At 38.9% G+C, this 20,514-nt stretch overlaps 1 protein-coding gene across 1 annotated transcript in view; it reads left to right on the forward strand.

Moving 5' to 3' along the window:
* Positions 1-20,514, forward strand: part of LOC110464229 (multidrug resistance-associated protein 1-like) — a 75,810-nt gene that overhangs the window by 50,289 nt on the left and 5,007 nt on the right. Inside the window, exons 27-33 of the mRNA XM_021519331.1 lie at positions 13,500-13,699; positions 15,032-15,158; positions 15,579-15,680; positions 18,290-18,436; positions 18,792-18,950; positions 19,285-19,451; positions 19,991-20,185. Coding sequence (XP_021375006.1) covers positions 13,500-13,699; positions 15,032-15,158; positions 15,579-15,680; positions 18,290-18,436; positions 18,792-18,950; positions 19,285-19,451; positions 19,991-20,185 — 1,097 coding nt within the window. The remainder of the gene's footprint in view (positions 1-13,499; positions 13,700-15,031; positions 15,159-15,578; positions 15,681-18,289; positions 18,437-18,791; positions 18,951-19,284; positions 19,452-19,990; positions 20,186-20,514) is intronic.

Below are 20,514 nucleotides of genomic sequence, written 5' to 3' on the forward strand. Positions count from 1 at the left end.
AATGACCTTGACCAACTTTCAAGGTCACAGGGGTTGAAATATGTTAAAATCTTCAAACAACTTCTTCTCAATAACCAAAAGGCCCAGGTACTGATATTGGGCCTGTAGCATGCTGGGATAAAGGGCTACCAAGTTTGTTCAAATGAATGACCTTGACACACTTTCAAGGTCACTGGTGTCAGATGTCTTAAATCTTCAAACAGCTTCTCCTCAATAACCAAATGGCCCAGTGTACTGATATTAGGCCTGTAGCATGCCGGGATAAAGGGCTACCAAGTTTGTTCAAATAAATGACCTTGACCAACTTTCAAGGTCACAGGGGTTGAAATATGGTAAAATCTTCAAACAACTTCTTCTCAATAGCCAAAAGGCCCAGGGTACTGATATTGGGCCTGTAGCATGCTTGGATGAAGGGCTACCAAGTTTGTTAAAATGTATGACCGTGACCAACTTTCAAGGTCATTGGGGTCAGATGTCTTAAAATCTTCAAACATCTTCTTCTCAATAACCAAAAGGCCCAGGTACTGATATTGGGGCTGGAGCATGCTGGGATAAAGGGCTACCACGTTTGTTCAAATGAATGACCTTGACCCACTTGCAAGGTCACAGGGGTCACATGTTGTAAAATCTTCAAACAACTTCTCCTCAATAACCAAAAGGCCCAGGGTACTGATATTGGGCCTGTCGCATGCTGGGATGAAGGACTATCAAGTTTGTTCAACTGAATGACCTTGACCAACTTTCAAGGTCACAGGGTCAAATATCGTAAAATCTTCAAGCGACTTCTTTTCAAGAGACAAATGGCCCAGGATACTGATATTGGGCCTGTAGCATGCTGGGATGAAGGGCTACCAAGTTTGTTCAAATGAATGACCTTGATCCACTTTCAACCTAATGTCCTTGTTCAACAATCAAGGTCAGAGGCGTCATGTTTAAATCTTTTAATAGGTTCTTATGAAATCTTAAGATTACAAGTGGTAGATTAATAACAGGTGAGCGATGCAGGCCCATTGGGCCTCTTGTTGTTGTTAGACTGTTTAATGTGTATGCTATGTTAACTTGACAGCGCCTTGTCCTATGGATGGCTTTTTAACACAAGCTTGCCTATGATTTGCTGATGTTGCCATTCACATGTCTTTTTCACAGGTATGTTTGTAGTGTGTGCCAATCTGGCCCTGTACATAGGAAAATATCAAAGCTGGAAGAAGCTTACACTTGTCTCTGCTTGGAAATATATTACGGTTAGCGATGGATTTCTTCGATACCATTCCGATTGGACGGATGTTAACCAGGTTTAGTAAGGAGTGAGAAGTGATTGATTCTGAAGTATTGATCAACTGCTCCTGTTTGCTTCTGTTGGTGCCTGTCATCATTGGTTACAGCACACCAGAATTTCTCATCGTCGTCCTTCCCCTGGCCTTGGTTTACATAATTGCACAGGTGACATACCATAGTCGCCAGAAACCCTTTCACTAGGATCATGCCAACCTCACTCTCAAAGTTTTTCTTTTTCACTTTGTACAAAGCTAGATTTGGTTCCAGGTTGGGATCATTCTATCTGTAACTTAGTACATGTATAATTAGAAATTTCCTAAATGTGCTCCGATTCTTCCTGTATTTATAATGTTTGTTATGGGTGTATATCTGCCTGTAGGTTCAGAGGTACCTTATGGTGGGGTAGTTTATACTTGTACCAGTCATTGAAGTTTCTATGTATTTATCATTGGGTACTTGTATGTCTCCAGCTTTCACACAAAGTGCTGACCTTAAATAGAAACATGATCAGACAGGACACAGACAAATGACCACCATTAACATCGCCATTTGTTAAATAATCCGCAACATGTTTCATTTCACATTTCAGGGATAACAATTTATATACAGGCCAGTTTGTTGTATTACGGTGGAATTCAGGCAGGAAGAGTGCTACACAGAGATATGCTGAGAAATATCTTATCTGCACCAATGCTGTTTTTTGACACAACACCTTCAGGTCGCATACTGAACCGGTTTGGGAAAGATATAGATGCAGTAGATAGGACCATCGTTGAGAAACTTCGTTCGTGGATTGGTTTATTACTTAAAGTACTTACCATCCCTGTCGTCGTGGGCTTCAGTACTCCCATGTTCCTGGTCATCTTGCCACCTGCGGCAGTCCTTTTCATCGTAATTCAGGTTATTGTTTTTTTTTGTTTTCTGAACCTTAATGTCTAAGATTGGTTGTCATAACGACCCGTAATCACACTTTTTGTCCACGTTATTCAATGTCTTAAACTTTCATATACTGTATAGTTGCCACTTATCACTGGATACTACATTTTGCTGTATTTATAGTCCAGGAAATGACCACTCTTTCGTTTGCTATCGCGTGAAAAGTACTTTCATTATAATGATGATACACATTTGATTTGCGCTTGCACTGGGGGTCTTGCACAAAATTTATTTCATACCAATTCAGTCATTTAGACATTACAACAACTATACAGTATGTCTTTGTGTGACCTTGACCTTTGAATGGTAGTTTGTGTGACCTTGACCTTAAAGTATTTGCTATTTTCACGATTTAGGAGTTGTATGCTAAAGATCTTGGTTGTAACCTTGCTTCAAATAGACATATTTATGAACTTGAACTTTAAGATTAGGGTTCATAGATATTTGTATGGCTTTTCCATTTACAAGGACAAGCTTTGTGGTGATGGCTACTTTCCTTGTACATCCTTTAGCAGTCTTTTGTTTAGTCAAGACGAATATTTTAGTTTTGTATGAGGAAACCAGAGTTACTAGAAAATCTCATCTGGTAAAGCAGATGACCCCCATATCTTTCTATGTCCATCGTGGAATTGAACCTAGCCATCTTGCTGAAAGGCAAGAGTGCAATTTGCTCAACCACCCAGACACTCCACATTTACCTTAAACCCTGGCCATCTTGCTGGAAGGCAAGAGTGCTATCTGCTCAACCACCCAGACATTCCACATTTACCTTTAAAAGTCAACATGGTAACATGTTCTTATGTCACCATGTAACCTGTTGTTTAGTCACCAGGGTTACCTGTTGTTAAACTACTCTGATAAACTAATGTTAAGTCAAGATAGTGTTCTGTTGTTAAGTCACCATGGTAACCTGTTTAGTCATCATCGTTACTAGATGTTAACACAATGGTAACCTGTTAGTTAGTCACCATGTTAACCTGTTAAGTTACCATGGCAACCTTATTTTACCGGGAGTCCAGTTGAACATTATACCAGACTAATCATGGATGAAGTAATATGATAAGAAACAGCGCTGTTTTGGTGTTTCAGGAGTGACAATGTGTGTGACTTCCTGGCTATGGAACACAGGGTGTGTTTGGGAAGGAAGGCTATTTTATGAAGAAATGCTCTGCAATACTTTATGTTTGCCTTTGACTTTCTTTGACACAACACCATCTGGTTGCATTCTTTATTGATTTTGGAAGGATGTAGAGGCAGTAGATGTGATCATAGTAGACAAACTTTGTCACTTTTTTGGGTCGTTGTTCAGACTGTTAAGTGTACCTGTAGTAGTGGACTTGGGTACTCCTCTGTTCCTGGTCCTGGTCTCATTTCTGGCGGCTGTCTTCGCACTACTTCGTCACTATCCAGGTGACCAGCTGTTTTGACCAAATCTGTCAATTAACCAGATTTCCTCTGGGTTTTCAGATACTTTAGGTCATGGGAAGATGAAAATAATAACACTATTTGGTCATTGTTTTCACCAGATATTCAGCAACACATCGAGATATCTTCAGTTTTGAAGTAAAAAATTCAGAAATGGCTTTCTCTTGTAATAATTTGGAAATTCCAATGCAGCACCAACAAAAATTTTAGTTGTTACATTGCAACAATACATGCTAATGATACGCTGATGGATATTTCATTGATTCTGTCACAAGTAGGCAGATTTTGACGATGATTTCGCTGTATTGGATACTGAAAAGTTACTCAATATGACCAGATATTACAATACTTTGTCATGATCAGATATAACAGACACAATACTTTGTCACGATCAGATATAACAGACACAATACTTTGTCACGATCAGATATTACAGAGACAATACTTTGTCATCATCAGATATTACAGAGACAATACTTTGTCACGATCAGATATTACAGAGACAATACTTTGTCATCTTTAGATATTACAGAGACAATACTTTGTCATCATCAGATATTACAGAGACAGTACTTTGTCATCATCAGATATAACAGAGATACTCCTTTTTCACGATCACATATGGGACTTTAAAGGGTTGACTGATATATTGTACTGTTCCTGTATCGTTCAGGCTCAAGTTAAAGGGTTGACTGATATATTGTACTGTTCCTGTATTGTTAAGGCTCAAGTTAAAGGGTTGACAGATATATTGTACTGTTCCTGTATCGTTAAGGCTCAAGTTAAAGGGTTGACAGATATATTCTACTGTTCCTGTATTGTTAAGGCTCAAGTTAAAGGGTTAAGGCTCAAGTTAAAGGGTTGACAGATATGTTCTACTGTTCCTGTATCGTTTAATCTTAAAATAATCATCTAATCATTTAAATCATCTAATACAGATCAGATGTACACAAACAGAAACAGTTATCCCAAATGAGGTCCTACTGGATTTTAGCATTCCTATCTGAGGTTCACCAAAGCTTATGTTTAGTGTATAGAACTTACAGATTTATAGAGAGTAAGGCAAGGCCCAAGTTGTCTCAAATTATCAGCACATTTTCCAGTATATAAAGCTGACCTACTTTACCTGATGTTTATATTGAGGGAGAAGTTTGTGTAGGACTGGCTGGACCGCTGTAATTCAGTGGTTGGCTCCTCTTGGTGTTGCGTTCACCCATATTAGGCCCCTTTTGTTCTACATGCAACAAAGATCCTCCTCTGTTCTAGGGCCTCTTCATTTCAGACACAAGCTGTTAATTCATATTTTGTTTCTCCCCAGATTCCTATTGTTCTGGACACAACTTTGTTTTTTGAGTCCCCTTTTGTTCTATTAACTGTGCTACTGAGTCTTCTATGGGCCAAAAAAAGCAATATGTTCATTATTCAGTTCCCCATATGAGGCTGCTTTATTTTCTATACAGTAGCAGTAAGACCTGTCATAATTTTATCAGTGTACACTCATGATCATAAGACCCTCTTCTTTCTTATCCAAGTTCATATTCAGTTTAGTGGCTGAGGAAGTTAGGTGATGTAAGCCTGTATACCTTGATTGTTCAAGGTTTTAAGCCCTCATTATTCTGAACTAGTACCCCCTACTGAAGGCCCCTCTGTTTTTCCTCCACAGGACTGCTGGTTTCGGTCTCGGCCTTTGTGATGGCTGCTGGAGGTTTCATGGCTTCCCAAAGACTTTACCACGCCCTGCTGCGAGGCCTTATGAGGGCACCTGTCCACTTTTATGATATGAACCCCATGGGTCGCATCATGAATCGGTACACTGAGGACATAGCGGAAATTGACTTTGTGGTGCCATTCACCATCCGCTCCATGATCAACTCGGTTTTCCAGATGATTGCCTCATTTGGGATAATTTTCTACACAAGTCCCCTATTTGCTGTCACATTGCCTTTACTCGGCCTGATTTACTTTATCACCCAGGTAAAGATCCCTCTACACTGTTCTTACTAAACCTGGACCTTCAAATTAGCAAACTTACCTCCTTTGCTTTTATTGTTGAATACAATGCTTGTGCACATCCTTATACCTTGCTTATATTGTGTACAACTTGTTTATTCACAATATCTTGAATTTCATACAGGTCAGTCAATGCCAAAGATTTTCAATCTGATGCACAAATATTATTATTATGCCCCCGCCATAAAATGGGGGCATATAGTGTTGCCCATGTCCGTCCCGTCCCGTCCATTTATGTCTAACAGACATTTTCTAATTTTAATTAATATCACTGCTGCCATGAAGCTTAAAGCAAAATAACCAATGACATTATGAGCTACGCTACAAATAGAATGTTACACACCAGATATAAAAAAAATCTCTCCCCATGATGCAAGTATTCAGGTTTAAGTGAGTTGTTCTCATTGACAGGTTGCAGATTTAAGTGAACATTTCTTTCTGTTTGTTGTGGAGTTAACCTTGACATGTATGACTTGGATCCTGAACAGAGACTATAGAGACACAACCTCTTTGTCGTCACCCTATCTCAAGGAATAGAACACTAACCAGTTAGAATTGGAGATGGACAGAACTAGTTTGTCCTCGTGTGAAGCTGGAGACACATTGTTTTTGTCATGTTAAACATCTTGTGTATGACTACAGTCCTTTGTGTAAGACTGTAGTAGGATGAGAAATAGTGATAAAGATAGTGCCGTTGCTAGGGATTGAACCCATGACCATTGGCTCTCCAGCCTGATTCTCTACCACTGAGCTAAAGGGAAATTCCCTACAGCTGACGCTTGTAAAGCAACCTAATCAATGCACATCTTTTACACTAATCCCCCTTTTTTTTCAAAAGCCAACCCAGGTTCTCTGACTCTTCTCCAAGGGTTCTTCTTCCTTGAATGGGGAGGGTCATCGGCACCAGTTTTTAGTAGGATGAGGAATAGTGATAAAGATAGTGCCGTCGCTAGGGATCGAACCTGTGACCATTGGCTCTTCAGCCTGATTCTCTACCGCTGAGCTAAAGGGAAATTCCCTACAGCTGACGCTTGTAAGGCAACCTAATCAATGCACATCTTTTACACTAATCCCTCCTTTTTTTAAAAGCCAACCCAGGTTCTTTGACTCCCCTCCAAGGGTTCTTCTACCTTGAATGGGGAGGGTCAACGGCACTAGTTTATAGTAGGACAAGGAATACTCAATAGGGAAATTCCCTACAGCTGATGCTTGTAAGGCAACCTAAACAATGCACATCTTTTACCAGACTATAGGGACACTCTCATCACAGACAACTGAGAATATAACACAAACAAACAAAGGGAGATTGATGTAGAATTTGTCCTTGTGTAAGACTGGAGACACATTGTGTTTGTCCTGTAAACCATATTGTGTACCAGTAAAGCTCTTGGTATAAGACTGGAGACGCATTGTGTTTGTCCTGTAAACCATATTGTGTACCAGTATAGCCCTTGGTATAAGACTGGAGACACATTGTGTTTGTCCTGTAAACCATATTGTGTACCAGTATAGCACTTGGTATAATACTGGAGACACATTGTGTTTGTCCTGTAAACCATATTGTGTGTGTATGTGCATCGATTTTGTGTGATACCAAAATTCTGTTCTAGCCATAATCTGTACAATCTCTTTATCACTTTATGTTGTGTTTTTGTAGTTCACATAGTGAATGTAGGGTCAAAGTTCATGATAGAGTGTTGTCTTTGTATATTCGGAAGTTTTGTACTTGTGTGTTGATTCACGGTTGGTTATAACCATCTCTACCCAGTTGTCATAGCCTGATTACATAAAGGAGTTGTCAACACAACTTTTTAAAATGCAATTTTTTAGTAATAGTTGAAACTATTAAATTTTGGTGGTTTTTTTTTGCATTTCTTGCCTTCGGATAATCATTTAATCCCCTTTATATGTAATTCATTATCAAATTTTTAACTTTTTGAAATTGAACTTAATAAAAATAAGAATTCCACAGGAGTGGATGTGTTGCGTGTGCAGGCAACTCTAATGAGATTCAGCAATACCATAGAATAACAGTCAGTGTGAAGTTTTAAGGTTGATCGGCCCCAGGAAACTGGACTTATCGCACAAAATAAGTTTTTCTATTAATAGTAATGGCAACATTAACCTTTGACCTTCAGACCTAAAAGGCAATCCCAAGCAAGCAGTTTTAGTAAGGAAGCACTGCATGAAGTTCGATCAACCCAAGGGAACTCGAGTTATCGCATGGAAACTTCTTTTCTGACGACGCAACCAACGCCAACAAAATAATACCTATATGTCGCCAAATTGCGGTGCAATCCGTAGCTAATCAGGCATTGAATATTATCCCATTGTCAAACTGATTGTTTCCCTGGTGCTGTAACAACGTAGTAGTTACCATGGTGACTTGGATGTACATGTCATGGTTACACAGTGAAAGTTGTTACGGTGTAATGCTTTGGATGATGGTTTGTATCCCATTCACTTAACCGGAGAATTAACGTACTTTAAGTGTTTCTTAACATTGTGATTTCAGAAGACGAGGACAATAGACGTTGAGAAGTAACCTTGAATGTAGGGGGTACTCCTTAGTACTTAAGTGATATGTATTCATCACAACATTTACATCAGTGTGTTCTGTTTCCTCCAGGCCTTTTCATTGTGTGTGCCTCGCTGTGTATGGCCAAAGGCTCCATCCACGCCACAACCATCTTACACACCGCTGTCCTTAGCAATGTCGTAAGGTCACCCATGATTTTTTTTGACACAACGCCGCTAGGGCGTATCATCAACCGATTTTCCAAAGATGTGGACGCCATTGATCTTGTCATTCCTGAGATGTTCAAAGTCTTCATGATGTGTTTACTTCAAGTTATCAGCACCATGGTAGTAATCTCCATGGGAACCTCAATATTTTTGGCCGTCATAGTGCCCCTAGGAGTTCTATACATTGTCATCCAGGTACTACTCTCCCCGACATCTGATGCTGTTATATATACCTGTCTGTTTAGATGATGTTTAGATGATGTCATTAGAACCCATTGTACTGATTTCCCACCTGTTACTGCCACCTACTAATATTGCTGCCACAGAGTACCACCCCTACCTCCGGTAATACACGACTTCTTCTATCACCAGTTATCACCAAATTCCACCATTTTGTTTTGGTGTGTCACTGTGTGCGTTGTTATCAACTTTGTGCCAGAAAATATCAGGGAAACCATCTCCATATACCTGAAATAACAATACATTTAATAGCATCATAAAATAAGTGATATCATCTGTGTATAAAAACTTTATGGAAAAGTTTATGTCTCAATTAACTGTACTGATCAAAGTGTGGAGTTAATGTAACAAAACCTTTCTTAGTCTAAAAATAGGATTAATTTTCTCAATTAACTGTACTGATCAAAGTGTGGAGTTAATGTAACAAAACCTTTCTTAGTCTAAAAATAGGAGTTTATTATTGACCTTATTATATGACCCCCACGACTTCGGTATACATGCTTCTCCCAAACTCCATTCTGTTAGGTAGCTGGTGTTTGGTAGGTCATACTTGATGTGTGTAATTCCTTCCTCATTTCTGTTCTATATGTTCTATTTCATGGATTTTTTTAGCTGAAAAGTAATAAATATCACTAAATCTGGTTCTGTAACCTGGTCAGCTAACGGTGACCATTTTAAACCTGCTGTAATGATCAGCACAAAGTTGTTTTGTCTGACACTAGTGATGCTGTGGGATTTTGATTCTGGCTGTAACTCGTTAGGTTCAGAAGTCTCAAATTTGCTAAATTTGGTCATCTGTTTATTATATGACATTGGCACATGAAACTATTAATTCATATATCGGATCAATGTTTGGTAACCTTTAACTAATTGAATCAGTGGAGAATGCTTTTGTTCATTTTAATAGCAGCAAATATCTTGATAAAGTGGCAATAACTGGTCGGAATACAGTACAATCTGTCCTCGTGTAGTAAAAACTTGTGTGTTGATTGGTTAGCGTAGAAAATTCACATGTGTTTGGTGTGATGACAACCCCTGTCTAGTTCTCCATTTCAAGTCGTTTTGTCAAGTGTTAGTCATATTTTAAAAACTTTCACCTTTTTTTAGCCATAGAATGGGTTAAATTTACTTGTTGTATACTTAAAATTAAATCAAATTTCTGGTTCTCTACAGTTCCTAGATTTATCGGGACAGTTATAGTTTGTATCTACTTAAGTAAGTGTAGTGTACATGTGTTAAAAACCTAGTGACAGTTAACATTTAATCATAGAAAAACAGATAATTAAATAGTGACCTTGAATCAAGCTACCGTAACATCATATCTTTATCAATCTGTGCTTGCCATCAGTTGTTACATAAGAAGAAAAAGAAAACAAAATGTCTGCAGTTAAATCTGTGTTAAGGGACCACTCAAACAAAAGTGATTGTTTGATAAAGTGAAAATTTTGACTAGGACTAAAATCTGACTAAGAAAGAGTTTGATGAGGAGTATGTCAGATTGATATCCAAAAATAATTTGATTTCTGGTAGATGTAATTATTTGAATTTAATAAATTTATGATTGTGAACTAAATCAACAAAAAACATGTTTTACAGTAATTTTTTGTACGAAGTGGTGAATGTGATTATTCATGCATGTGCTTTAATTAGGTTTTATCTGGTAGTGGTATATTATATAAAATGGCTTATTTGGCTTCAATATTAGGGGGCATTCTATGCCAGTTACAAACAAAATCAATAGAAAGATTAATTGCAAACAATCTTTACTATGTCACATAAAGTATAATGAGCTAGTATCTAAATGGAATAAATCATGTGATAAGTTAGTAAATAGGTTGAAGACCATAATATAAGCTACAGTCCTTGAATTTTTATTGGTGAAATCTGCTTCAATAGACACTCATTGTCACTTTAAAGTTTGTTAATTGTTCCGTCATAGAATTGGTTAGTTTACAAAGTGCCTTTGAGCTTCAGCAAAGTGTTAGTGCCTAGCATATTATATCATATTTTTTCTTTAAATATCTTCTAATATTTAAGAGCCATAAGGCTTGATTTCATGAAATTTAGCTTGTAGCTCGTTTGTATGAATGGCTGTTAAAAGCAAAATGACTGTGACTAACATTCAAAGACGTAAGGATAAAATCTGTTACAACCTGCAAACAATTCCTCCTCAGGAACGGCAAAGCTTGAAGTGATCATACTTGCCATGTGGCATGCTGTGATGGAAGAAGATCAGCTGTTGTAATAATTGCTTTGACTTATATTCAAAGTCTGTGGGATCAAACATGTTAAAATCTTTAAATGACTCCTATAGAATCACGATGGCTTGATTGACGATGTCTGGTCTTTAGTTGGCTGGGATGAAATGCTTTCAAGTCATCAGGTTGTTTATACAAATGACCTTTTCCCGCATTAATGTTTTGAGCTAAAACACAGGTGATCATGTCTGGTGAGATACAGCAGTATTGTAGTAAAGAGGGTCAGATTATGTATAGGTAACCAGCTCTTGTCATCATATCAAGTACATTTCTCTGTGTGTCCTGTTATTTCTTTTTCTTAAAACATCTTTGTTCTAGTTGCTTTTTTTTGCCCCTAGAAACTTATACGAAGTATAGAGGAATGTCAGGGTTGAGATGCCCTGGGTTCACTATATGGAACCTCCTGTCATCGGTGCATCTTTCGTTTCTTTCACTCATATCACTTTTATTTCTTCTCTTTTGCTCTGCAGTCATATTTTCTTCTTATCATTCAGTTTATATTGTGTTAACACTTATTACAACATATTGAATGAAGAATCAATACTGCCCAATACCCACTAAATGTTCCTGTTCATTGTCCATAGTTTCCACTGTAGGACCACATATGTTCTGATCCTAACAAACTTCATCCTATCACCAGTTCTCAACTCCATAACAATCATCTCAAAACATTTTCACTGATTTCCGCGGAAATGAAATTATCTCCCTTTACAACATTTCAGATGTGTCCTGAATTTAGACGCTGGCTAGCTTGGCATACTCTTCAAAGAAAAAATGACAAAAACTTCAACATGTATACTTTAAAATGCACTAAAGCACACACGCTTAAAGCTGGCTTTTCCTTATCAGAATGTTTTCTTGAGTTTGTAGATAGTGTTATTTGCATTTACTTTTTTACCTTTGCAGTTTTGTTTAATCTAATCATTTATGATATTAGTACTTATCCCTTTGGATGATCAGGCCTTCAGAAGATCTGTGCTTCATATGCCAAATAAGAAAATATTCTTATCATCATCACAAAAGTAAAAGTAAGATAGAGTAATGAAATAAAGATCATATATATCTATGTAGATCTGTTGGTTATAAGATTATGTATATCTCTTATTAAGTATGTTTATTAGAAGTGAAATATGAGCTTAATCCATTGCAAACGTATTCCACATCTCTAATTTATGCGTCTGTCAGAAAAAAATGTCCCTATCTTACTGATATCCTGAAGGCAGCGTAGTCTAGTGGTAGGCCGCTGGGCTCATGACCGAAGGGTTGCAGGTTCAAGTCATGTCACTGCACTGTGTTGTATCTTTGAACAAGAAAGTTTACTCAGCTTGTTCCAGTCTATTCAGCTGTAAATGAGTATGTGGTTGGGCAGTGCTAGAATTGCTGAATGCTAGCTGTTAGCGCCGAAATAGCAGCTCCGGCTGTATGCTCCCCAGGGAGTTGAGAAAGATATTGGCTGGTTACAAAGGCCCTATAACCACGGATAATAATTTGTTAACTGCTTTGAGATGACCTACGAACTAGGTTGTGATAAAGCAGTATATAAGAACCTCAAATTATTATTTATTATTATCCTTATAATCACTTCATTAGCCACAGAGGATGTCCCTGTCACTTAGTCACAGAGGATGTCCCTGTCACTTAGTCACAAAGGATGTCCCTGTCACGTAGCCACAGAGGATGTCCCTGTCACTTAGCCCAAAGGATGCCCCTGTCACTAAGTCACAGAGGATGTCCCTGTCACGTAGCCCAAAGGATGTCCCTGTCACTTAGTAACAGAGGATGGCCCTGTCAGTTAGTCACAGAGGATGTCCCTGTCACGTAGCCCAAAGGATGTCCCTGTCACTAAGTCACAGAGGATGTCCCTGTCAGTTAGTCACAGAGGATGTCCCTGTCCCTTAGCCCAAAGGATGTCCCTGTCACTAAGTCACAGAGGATGTCCCTGTCACGTAGCCCAAAGGATGTCCCTGTCACTTAGTCAGAGAGGATGTCCCTGTCACTTAGTCACAGAGGACGTCCCTGTCACTTAGTCACAAATGATGTCCCTGTCACTTAGTCACAGAGGACGTCCCTGTCACTTAGTCACAAATGATGTCCCTGTCACTTAGTCACAGAGGATGTCCCTGTCACTTACCTGTACAGGATTTGGATAGTGGGTACACTGGCTTGTTGCATGCAATGCATCCTCCATTAACCTGTTAACCATATAACATGCTTTATCTAACACTGCCTGTCTTCAGTTTATTATTAATCAATGTGTGCTTCAGTTCAGTGTTGTGATTCTGTTTATGTGCTACATAATTTGTCTCCTTACATATTCATACCTGATTTGATTAACTTAATAGTTACCCTATATATAACAATTTAAAGATTATTCATCAGTTTAAAGGAAATCCATAACTTTTAAATTGTTCATGTGAAATCTGGAATGATTTTTGTTATTACAGAATTGAAGATAAGAAAAAAAAAAGATAAATAAGAATGTATTAAATAATACAAAATATAAAAAAAACTGCAAAATTTGAAGTGGTTCCTTTTTGTATGATATGTGTTGTGAATTGATATATATCTACATTGAAATGTTTGACTAATTTGTAACATTTATATTAACAGAGGTTTTATGTGGCGACATCTCGTCAGCTGAAGCGACTTGATTCTGTGAGTAGGTCACCAATCTACTCTCACTTCGGGGAGACAGTGACCGGGGTGACGACAATTCGTGCTTATAAACAACAGGAACGCTTCATCAGCGAGTCAGAGGGCAAAGTTGACGAAAACAACATTTGTTACTTCCCTAGTATCATAGCTAACAGGTAAGAAATGTGACTGACAAAAACAAACATATTACTTCCCTGGTATTTTCTTAGCTAACAGGTGAAAAGAAACTCTACACAACATGTTACTGCCCTATAATATTACAGTTAGCATCATGGAAAATATATCTGAGCGCCACATTGGGGCATAGTATCGCAGGAAACAGGAATGTAACTGAACAACCTGATATTACATCCCTTCAGTGCAAGAACAATGTGGTCAAAAACACGGGTCCTTCATGTGATCACAGGCTAGTGCATATTGCCATTTGAAACAGAACTTGACCAGATATGAAATATACAGCAGTATTTAAAATGCTGTTAATATAGTAATATTCAAAAGAAAATTCTGCACTGGTCAATTTGGTTAGTAGATGTAAATTTTCACTTCCCCAAAGACCATATATATCTGCATGCCATGGGTAGCTGGAATGTTTACTTCCCCACAGACCATATATATCTGTATGCCATGGGTAACTGGAATGTTTACTTCCCCAAAGACTATATATATCTGCATGCCATGGGTAACTGGAATGTTTACTTCCCCACAGACCGTATATATCTGCATGCCATGGGTAACTGGAATGTTTACTTCCCCACAGACCATATATATCTGCATGCCATGGGTAACTGGAATGTTTACTTCCCCACAGACCATATATATCTGTATGCCATGGGTAACTGGAATGTTTACTTCCCCACAGACCATATATATCTGTATGCCATGGGTAACTGGAATGTTTACTTCCCCACAGACCATATATATCTGTATGCCATGGGTAACTGGAATGTTTACTTCCCCACAGACCATATATATCTGTATGCCATGGGTAACTGGAATGTTTACTTCCCCACAGACCATATATATCTGTATGCCATGGGTAACTGGAATGTTTACTTCCCCACAGACCATATATATCTGTATGCCATGGGTAACTGGAATGTTTACTTCCCCACAGACCATATATATCTGTATGCCATGGGTAACTGGAATGTTTACTTCCCCACAGACCATATATATCTGTATGCCATGGGTAACTGGAATGTTTACTTCCCCACAGACCATATATATCTGTATGCCATGGGTAACTGGAATGTTTACTTCCCCACAGACCATATATATCTGCATGCCATGGGTAACTGGAATTTTTACTTGTCCTGTCCTGGAATCAAAGATAGCATAAGCAAGAATAAGTTTCTGCCTGAATATAAAATGATATGCTACAGATATATAATAAACAAACTGTTTGTAGCGGAAAGAAAAACCATACATACATTGTATTATTAGTTTCCATTAAATGTTGACTACAAATCTTGTCTATTGTTCCACAGGTGGCTGGCTATCCGTCTGGAGTTTGTGGCTAACTGTATTGTATTCTTTGCCGCCTTGTTTGCCGTCCTCGGACGTGATGAACTGTCGGCCGGTCTGGTCGGCCTCTCCATCACCTACGCCTTAAATGTAAGTCCACAGCCACTGATTTCTTTGTGTTCATCGAAAAGCATTTGATAGTGTCACTCTTTAATCATGACTGAAACAAACAGACATTCTGGACACTTAATTGAAAAAAACCTGCAGCACCTCGATACATTTTCACTGAACCAGAAAGATTAAAATGTTATTGATTTACTTATTGTGATTGAGTAGCACTTTTCACATTTTGATGTCAGCAGTTGGTCCATTGATTAAATTAGAAATGGCAAACTTTTTAAAATCTATTTCATCATCTTAATTTACAGTTTTATTTGTGTAACATTACATACCAACTAATACAAATTTGAAAATACTTGTGAAAAGAATAATGAACTATTTCCTGTCATTAGAGGGTTTCACATCTTCAGATTTTATGAAATAGTTTACATTGTGGTGTTGGTATTGTAGGTGACACAGACACTGAACTGGCTGGTGAGGATGACCTGTGAACTGGAAACCAACATTGTAGCTGTGGAGAGAGTGAAGGAGTACTCCGAGACCCCCACAGAGGTAGGATACTTATAGACCCCCACAGAGGTAGGATACTTATAGGCCCCCACAGAGGTAGGATACTTATAGACCCCCACATTACATTGTGGTGTTGGTATTGTAGGTGACACAGACACTGAACTGGCTGGTGAGGATGACCTGTGAACTGGAAACCAACATTGTAGCCGTGGAGAGAGTGAAGGAGTACTCCGAGACCCCCACAGAGGTAGGATACTTATAGCCCCCCACAGAGGTAGGATACTTATAGACCCCCACATAGGTAGGATACTTATAGACCTCAACAGAGGTAAGATACTTATATACCCCCACAGAGGTAGGATACTTATAGACCCCACAGAGATAGGATACTTATAGACCCCCACAGAGGTAGGATACTATATAATTATAGACCCCACAGAGATAAGATACTTATAGACCCCCACAGAGGTAGGATACTTATAGGCCCCCACAGAGGTAGGATACTTATAGACCCCCACAGCGGTAGGATACTTATAGACCCCCACAGAGGTAGGATACTTATAGGCCCCCACAGAGGCAGGATACTTATAGACCCCCACAGAGGTAGGATACTTATAGGCCCCCACAGAGGTAGGATACTTATAGACCCCCACAGATGTAGGATACTTGAGGGTTTCACATCTTCAGATTTTATGAAATAGTTTACATTGTGGTGTTGGTATTGCAGGTGACACAGACAATGAACTGGCTGGTGAGGATGACCTGTGAACTGGAGACCAACATTGTAGCTGTGGAGAGAGTGAAGGAGTCCTCCGAGACCCCCACAGAGGTAGGATACTTATAGCCCCCCACAGAGGCAGGATACTTATAGACCCCCACAGAGGTAGGATACTTATAGCCCCCCACAGAGGTAGGATACTTATAGACCTCAACAGAGATAGGATACGTATAATACCCCACAGAGGTAGGATACTTATAGACCCCCACAGATGTAGGATACTTGAGGGTTTCACATCTTCAGATTTTATGAAATAGTTTACATTGTGGTGTTGGTATTGTAGGTGACACAGACACTGAACTGGCTGGTGAGGATGACCTGTGAACTGGAAACCAACGTTGTAGCTGTGGAGAGAGTGAAGGAGTACTCCGAGGCCCCCACAGAGGTAGGATACTTATAGACCCCCACATAGGTAGGATACTTATAGACCTCAACAGAGGTAAGATACTTATATACCCCCACAGAGGTAGGATACTTATAGCCCCCACAGAGGTAGGATACTTATAGACCCCCACAGAGGCAGGATACTTATAGACCCCCACAGAGGTAGGATACTTATAGCCCCCCACAGAGGCAGGATACTTATAGACCCCCACAGAGGTAGGATACTTTTAGACCCCAACAGACGTAGGATACTTATAGACCCCCCAGAGATATGATACTTATAGACCCCAAAAGACGTAGGATACTTTTAGACCCCCACAGAGGTAGGATACTTATAGACCCTACAGAGATAGGATACTTATAATACCCCACAGAGGTAGGATACTTATAGACCCCCACATTACATTGTGGTGTTGGTATTGTAGGTGACACAGACACTGAACTGGCTGGTGAGGATGACCTGTGTACTGGAAACCAACATTGTAGCTGTGGAGAGAGTGAAGGAGTCCTCCGAGACCCCCACAGAGGTAGGATACTTATAGCCCCCCACAGAGGTAGGATACTTATAGACCTCAACAGAGATAGGATACGTATAATACCCCACAGAGGTAGGATACTTATAGACCCCCACAGAAGTAGGATACTTATAGACCCCCACAGAGGTAGGATACTTATAGCCCCCCACAGAGGCAGGATACTTATAGACCCCCACAGAGGTAGGATACTTATAGGCCCCCACAGAGGCAGGATACTTATAGACCCCCACAGAGGTAGGATACTTATAGCCCCCCACAGAGGTAGGATACTTATAGACCCCCACAGATGTAGGATACTTATAGACCCCACAGAGATAGGATACTTATAGACCCCCACAGAGGTAGGATACTTATAGACCCACACAGATATAGGATACTTATAGACCAAACAGAGGTAGGATACTTATGTATATTTATATGTATGTATGTATATCATAACACATCTTTATAATGGCAAAATTTTGCAGAACAATTTTGTTCAAAGCTTAAATGTACCTTAGTCAGAAAAATATAATTTTTATACCCTTGTCAAAAATTTTGATGGAATGCATTATGGTATGGGAAGCGTCTGTCAGTTTTTATTGTGGTCTTGCAAGATAACCTTGTTTGAAAATCATTCTATTTTAATTATAGTTGGTATACATGTACATTTTATTTTTTTTGAAGACTGAGAATAAGTTCAAACTTGAGCAAAATCCATGCTCGGGTTGGATTGGTCAGTTTCCACACTTAAGTTTCTACAAATTACCTTGCTTCAGTCATGGAAAATTTGCAAATTCCTTTAGTCAACCTCGTGGGAAAGTGTGACCTCCTCAGATGAAAGCTCTAGTTGATAGTAAAATTTGTTATAAAGTATATTAATACTGTTATATATACTCTGAAAAATTTGAGTATAAGGAAATTATGCCCTGTACTAATAGGTACTTAAACCCTTATTGGATGTGATTTTTCAGGCCGCATGGGAAATAGAGGACAAGAAACCTGACCCCAAGTGGCCAGAAACAGGCAAAGTGACCTTTGAAAATTATGGCACGAGGTACCGGGAAGGTCTGGATCTTGTCCTTAAAGGCATAACATGTGAGGTACAACCCGGAGAAAAGGTAGGTACACTAGGCAAGAAGTTCGGTCATTCTCATTTTTGAAATTCCAAAACAAAACAAAAAATGCATTGGTCCAAAACTATTGTGAAAGTATAGTTGAAGCATCTTTTAACAGAAATGAAGCTATTTTGCCTGTCAATTGTTTATTTGATGTAAAGTAATAAAACAGAATGCCATGAATACAGCAATATTCAAATTATATAATTTTGCAATGGTCCATTGGGCAATTTTTTTTTACTAGACCAAGTAAGGGAACAACTGTGATTGGCTGAACATGTGGAGCACACAATGAAATAATAATGAGTTTTCTTGAGAGTGTAAGCGTGTCATCAAGGGCTGTTTTTTTGTTTGTCAGGTGGGCATTGTTGGAAGAACAGGAGCAGGGAAATCATCACTTACCTTAGCATTATTCCGTATCATAGAAAAGGCCCAAGGCAGTATCATTATAGACGGTATTGATATAGCCTCTCTGGGACTGCACGATCTCCGATCCAAGATCACAATTATACCACAGGTATGTTAATGTCAGACCTCAGGTAAATTTCTATTTAAATCACTGGTAATATAGCATATTAATGCCAGGTATAGATAAGTATGTTGTATCTGATGTCAGAGGTTGTCTATATAGACAGGTGTCTGATATAGAGGTTGTCTATATAGACAGGTGTCTGATGTGGAGGATTTCTATATAGACAGGTGTCTGATACAAAGGTTATCTATACAGATACCTGTCTGATACAAAAGTGGGCTTTGTAGAACTGACGTTTTTGCTACAGAAGTGATTTTATAATAAATGTGTCCGTTACATCAAGTGTCTTTCTAAGAGGTTTTTCTAACCTGTGTTTCAGGAGCCAGTGCTGTTTTCTGGCACCCTAAAGATGAACCTTGATCCGTTTGAGCAGTACAGTGATGCAGAACTATGGAGAGCACTAGAACATGCCCATCTTAAGAGCTTTGTAAAGGAACTTCCTACTGAATTAATGTACGAATGTTCTGAAGGTGGTGAAAACCTTAGGTAAGTCAGGGGGTGATAATCTCAGGTAAGTCAAGGGGTGATAGTCTCAGGTAATTCAAGGGGTGATAATCTTGAGTGAGTCAATGAGTGATAATCTCAGGTAAGTCAAGGATGATATCCTCAGGCTTTCACATTTGACCTCATTTTCTCATGAATTTTGGGTAAAGACTGTCAGATATAGTGCAATAATATTTCACCCTCTTATTCACATGTCTAGGAGAGTCTAGTAGTATGAATCCCCTTCCTTCCCTTGTCACCCAAGTGTTGAGAGAGGGGGGGGGGGAGGGGGGGTATTCCTCAGTCATAACAATTGTATGATGTTACGTCAACAGTCCATTGATGTCCCATTAGCATTGCATTAACATCAGCAGGTACACAGACTCTGTAACTTTAACTCTGCATTATATGATAGGTTGAACAGGGTAAAAGAAAACGAATCTCTCACACGTTTGGGGTTGAAATCCCTCTATCTTGCCCTTGAGGAGTTAAAAGATCTATTAAGCTTAATATTACACACCAGATTGTGCGTCATGTTTCAGTGTGGGACAGAGACAGTTGGTATGCCTGGCCCGCGCTTTACTGAGGAAGACCAAGATCCTCGTCCTTGACGAAGCCACAGCAGCGGTGGACCTGGAGACGGACGACCTCATCCAGAACACCATCCGGACAGAGTTCCATGACTGTACCATCCTCACAATCGCCCACAGGCTCAACACTATCATGGACTACGACAAGTAATCAGTCTCATTCAGTTCAAATCTATATGTTACCTTACAAGTGTACAATTAATTATTTCAGTTACCTAACAGATCTTATCATTGCTATTCAAAGTTTAATGCTACCATACAAACATTATATATTAAGATATATGATCAATGGGACTTCTTTGATTGGTGGAATAAAACTGTGCCATACAAAACATTCCAGAAAATTGATTATTTCCTTTTATATTGCTCAACATTAAAAAAATAGTACCTTGTCATAATCGTTCTTTTGTGACAGTAATTATCTTGATTATGTGTAAATACAGGCTTCATTTGTGCATCAAATTCTTTATTAAAGG

Source organism: Mizuhopecten yessoensis, unplaced genomic scaffold (assembly GCF_002113885.1).
Source record: "Mizuhopecten yessoensis strain PY_sf001 unplaced genomic scaffold, ASM211388v2 scaffold10975, whole genome shotgun sequence".
Classification (NCBI taxonomy): Eukaryota; Metazoa; Mollusca; class Bivalvia; order Pectinida; family Pectinidae; genus Mizuhopecten; species Mizuhopecten yessoensis.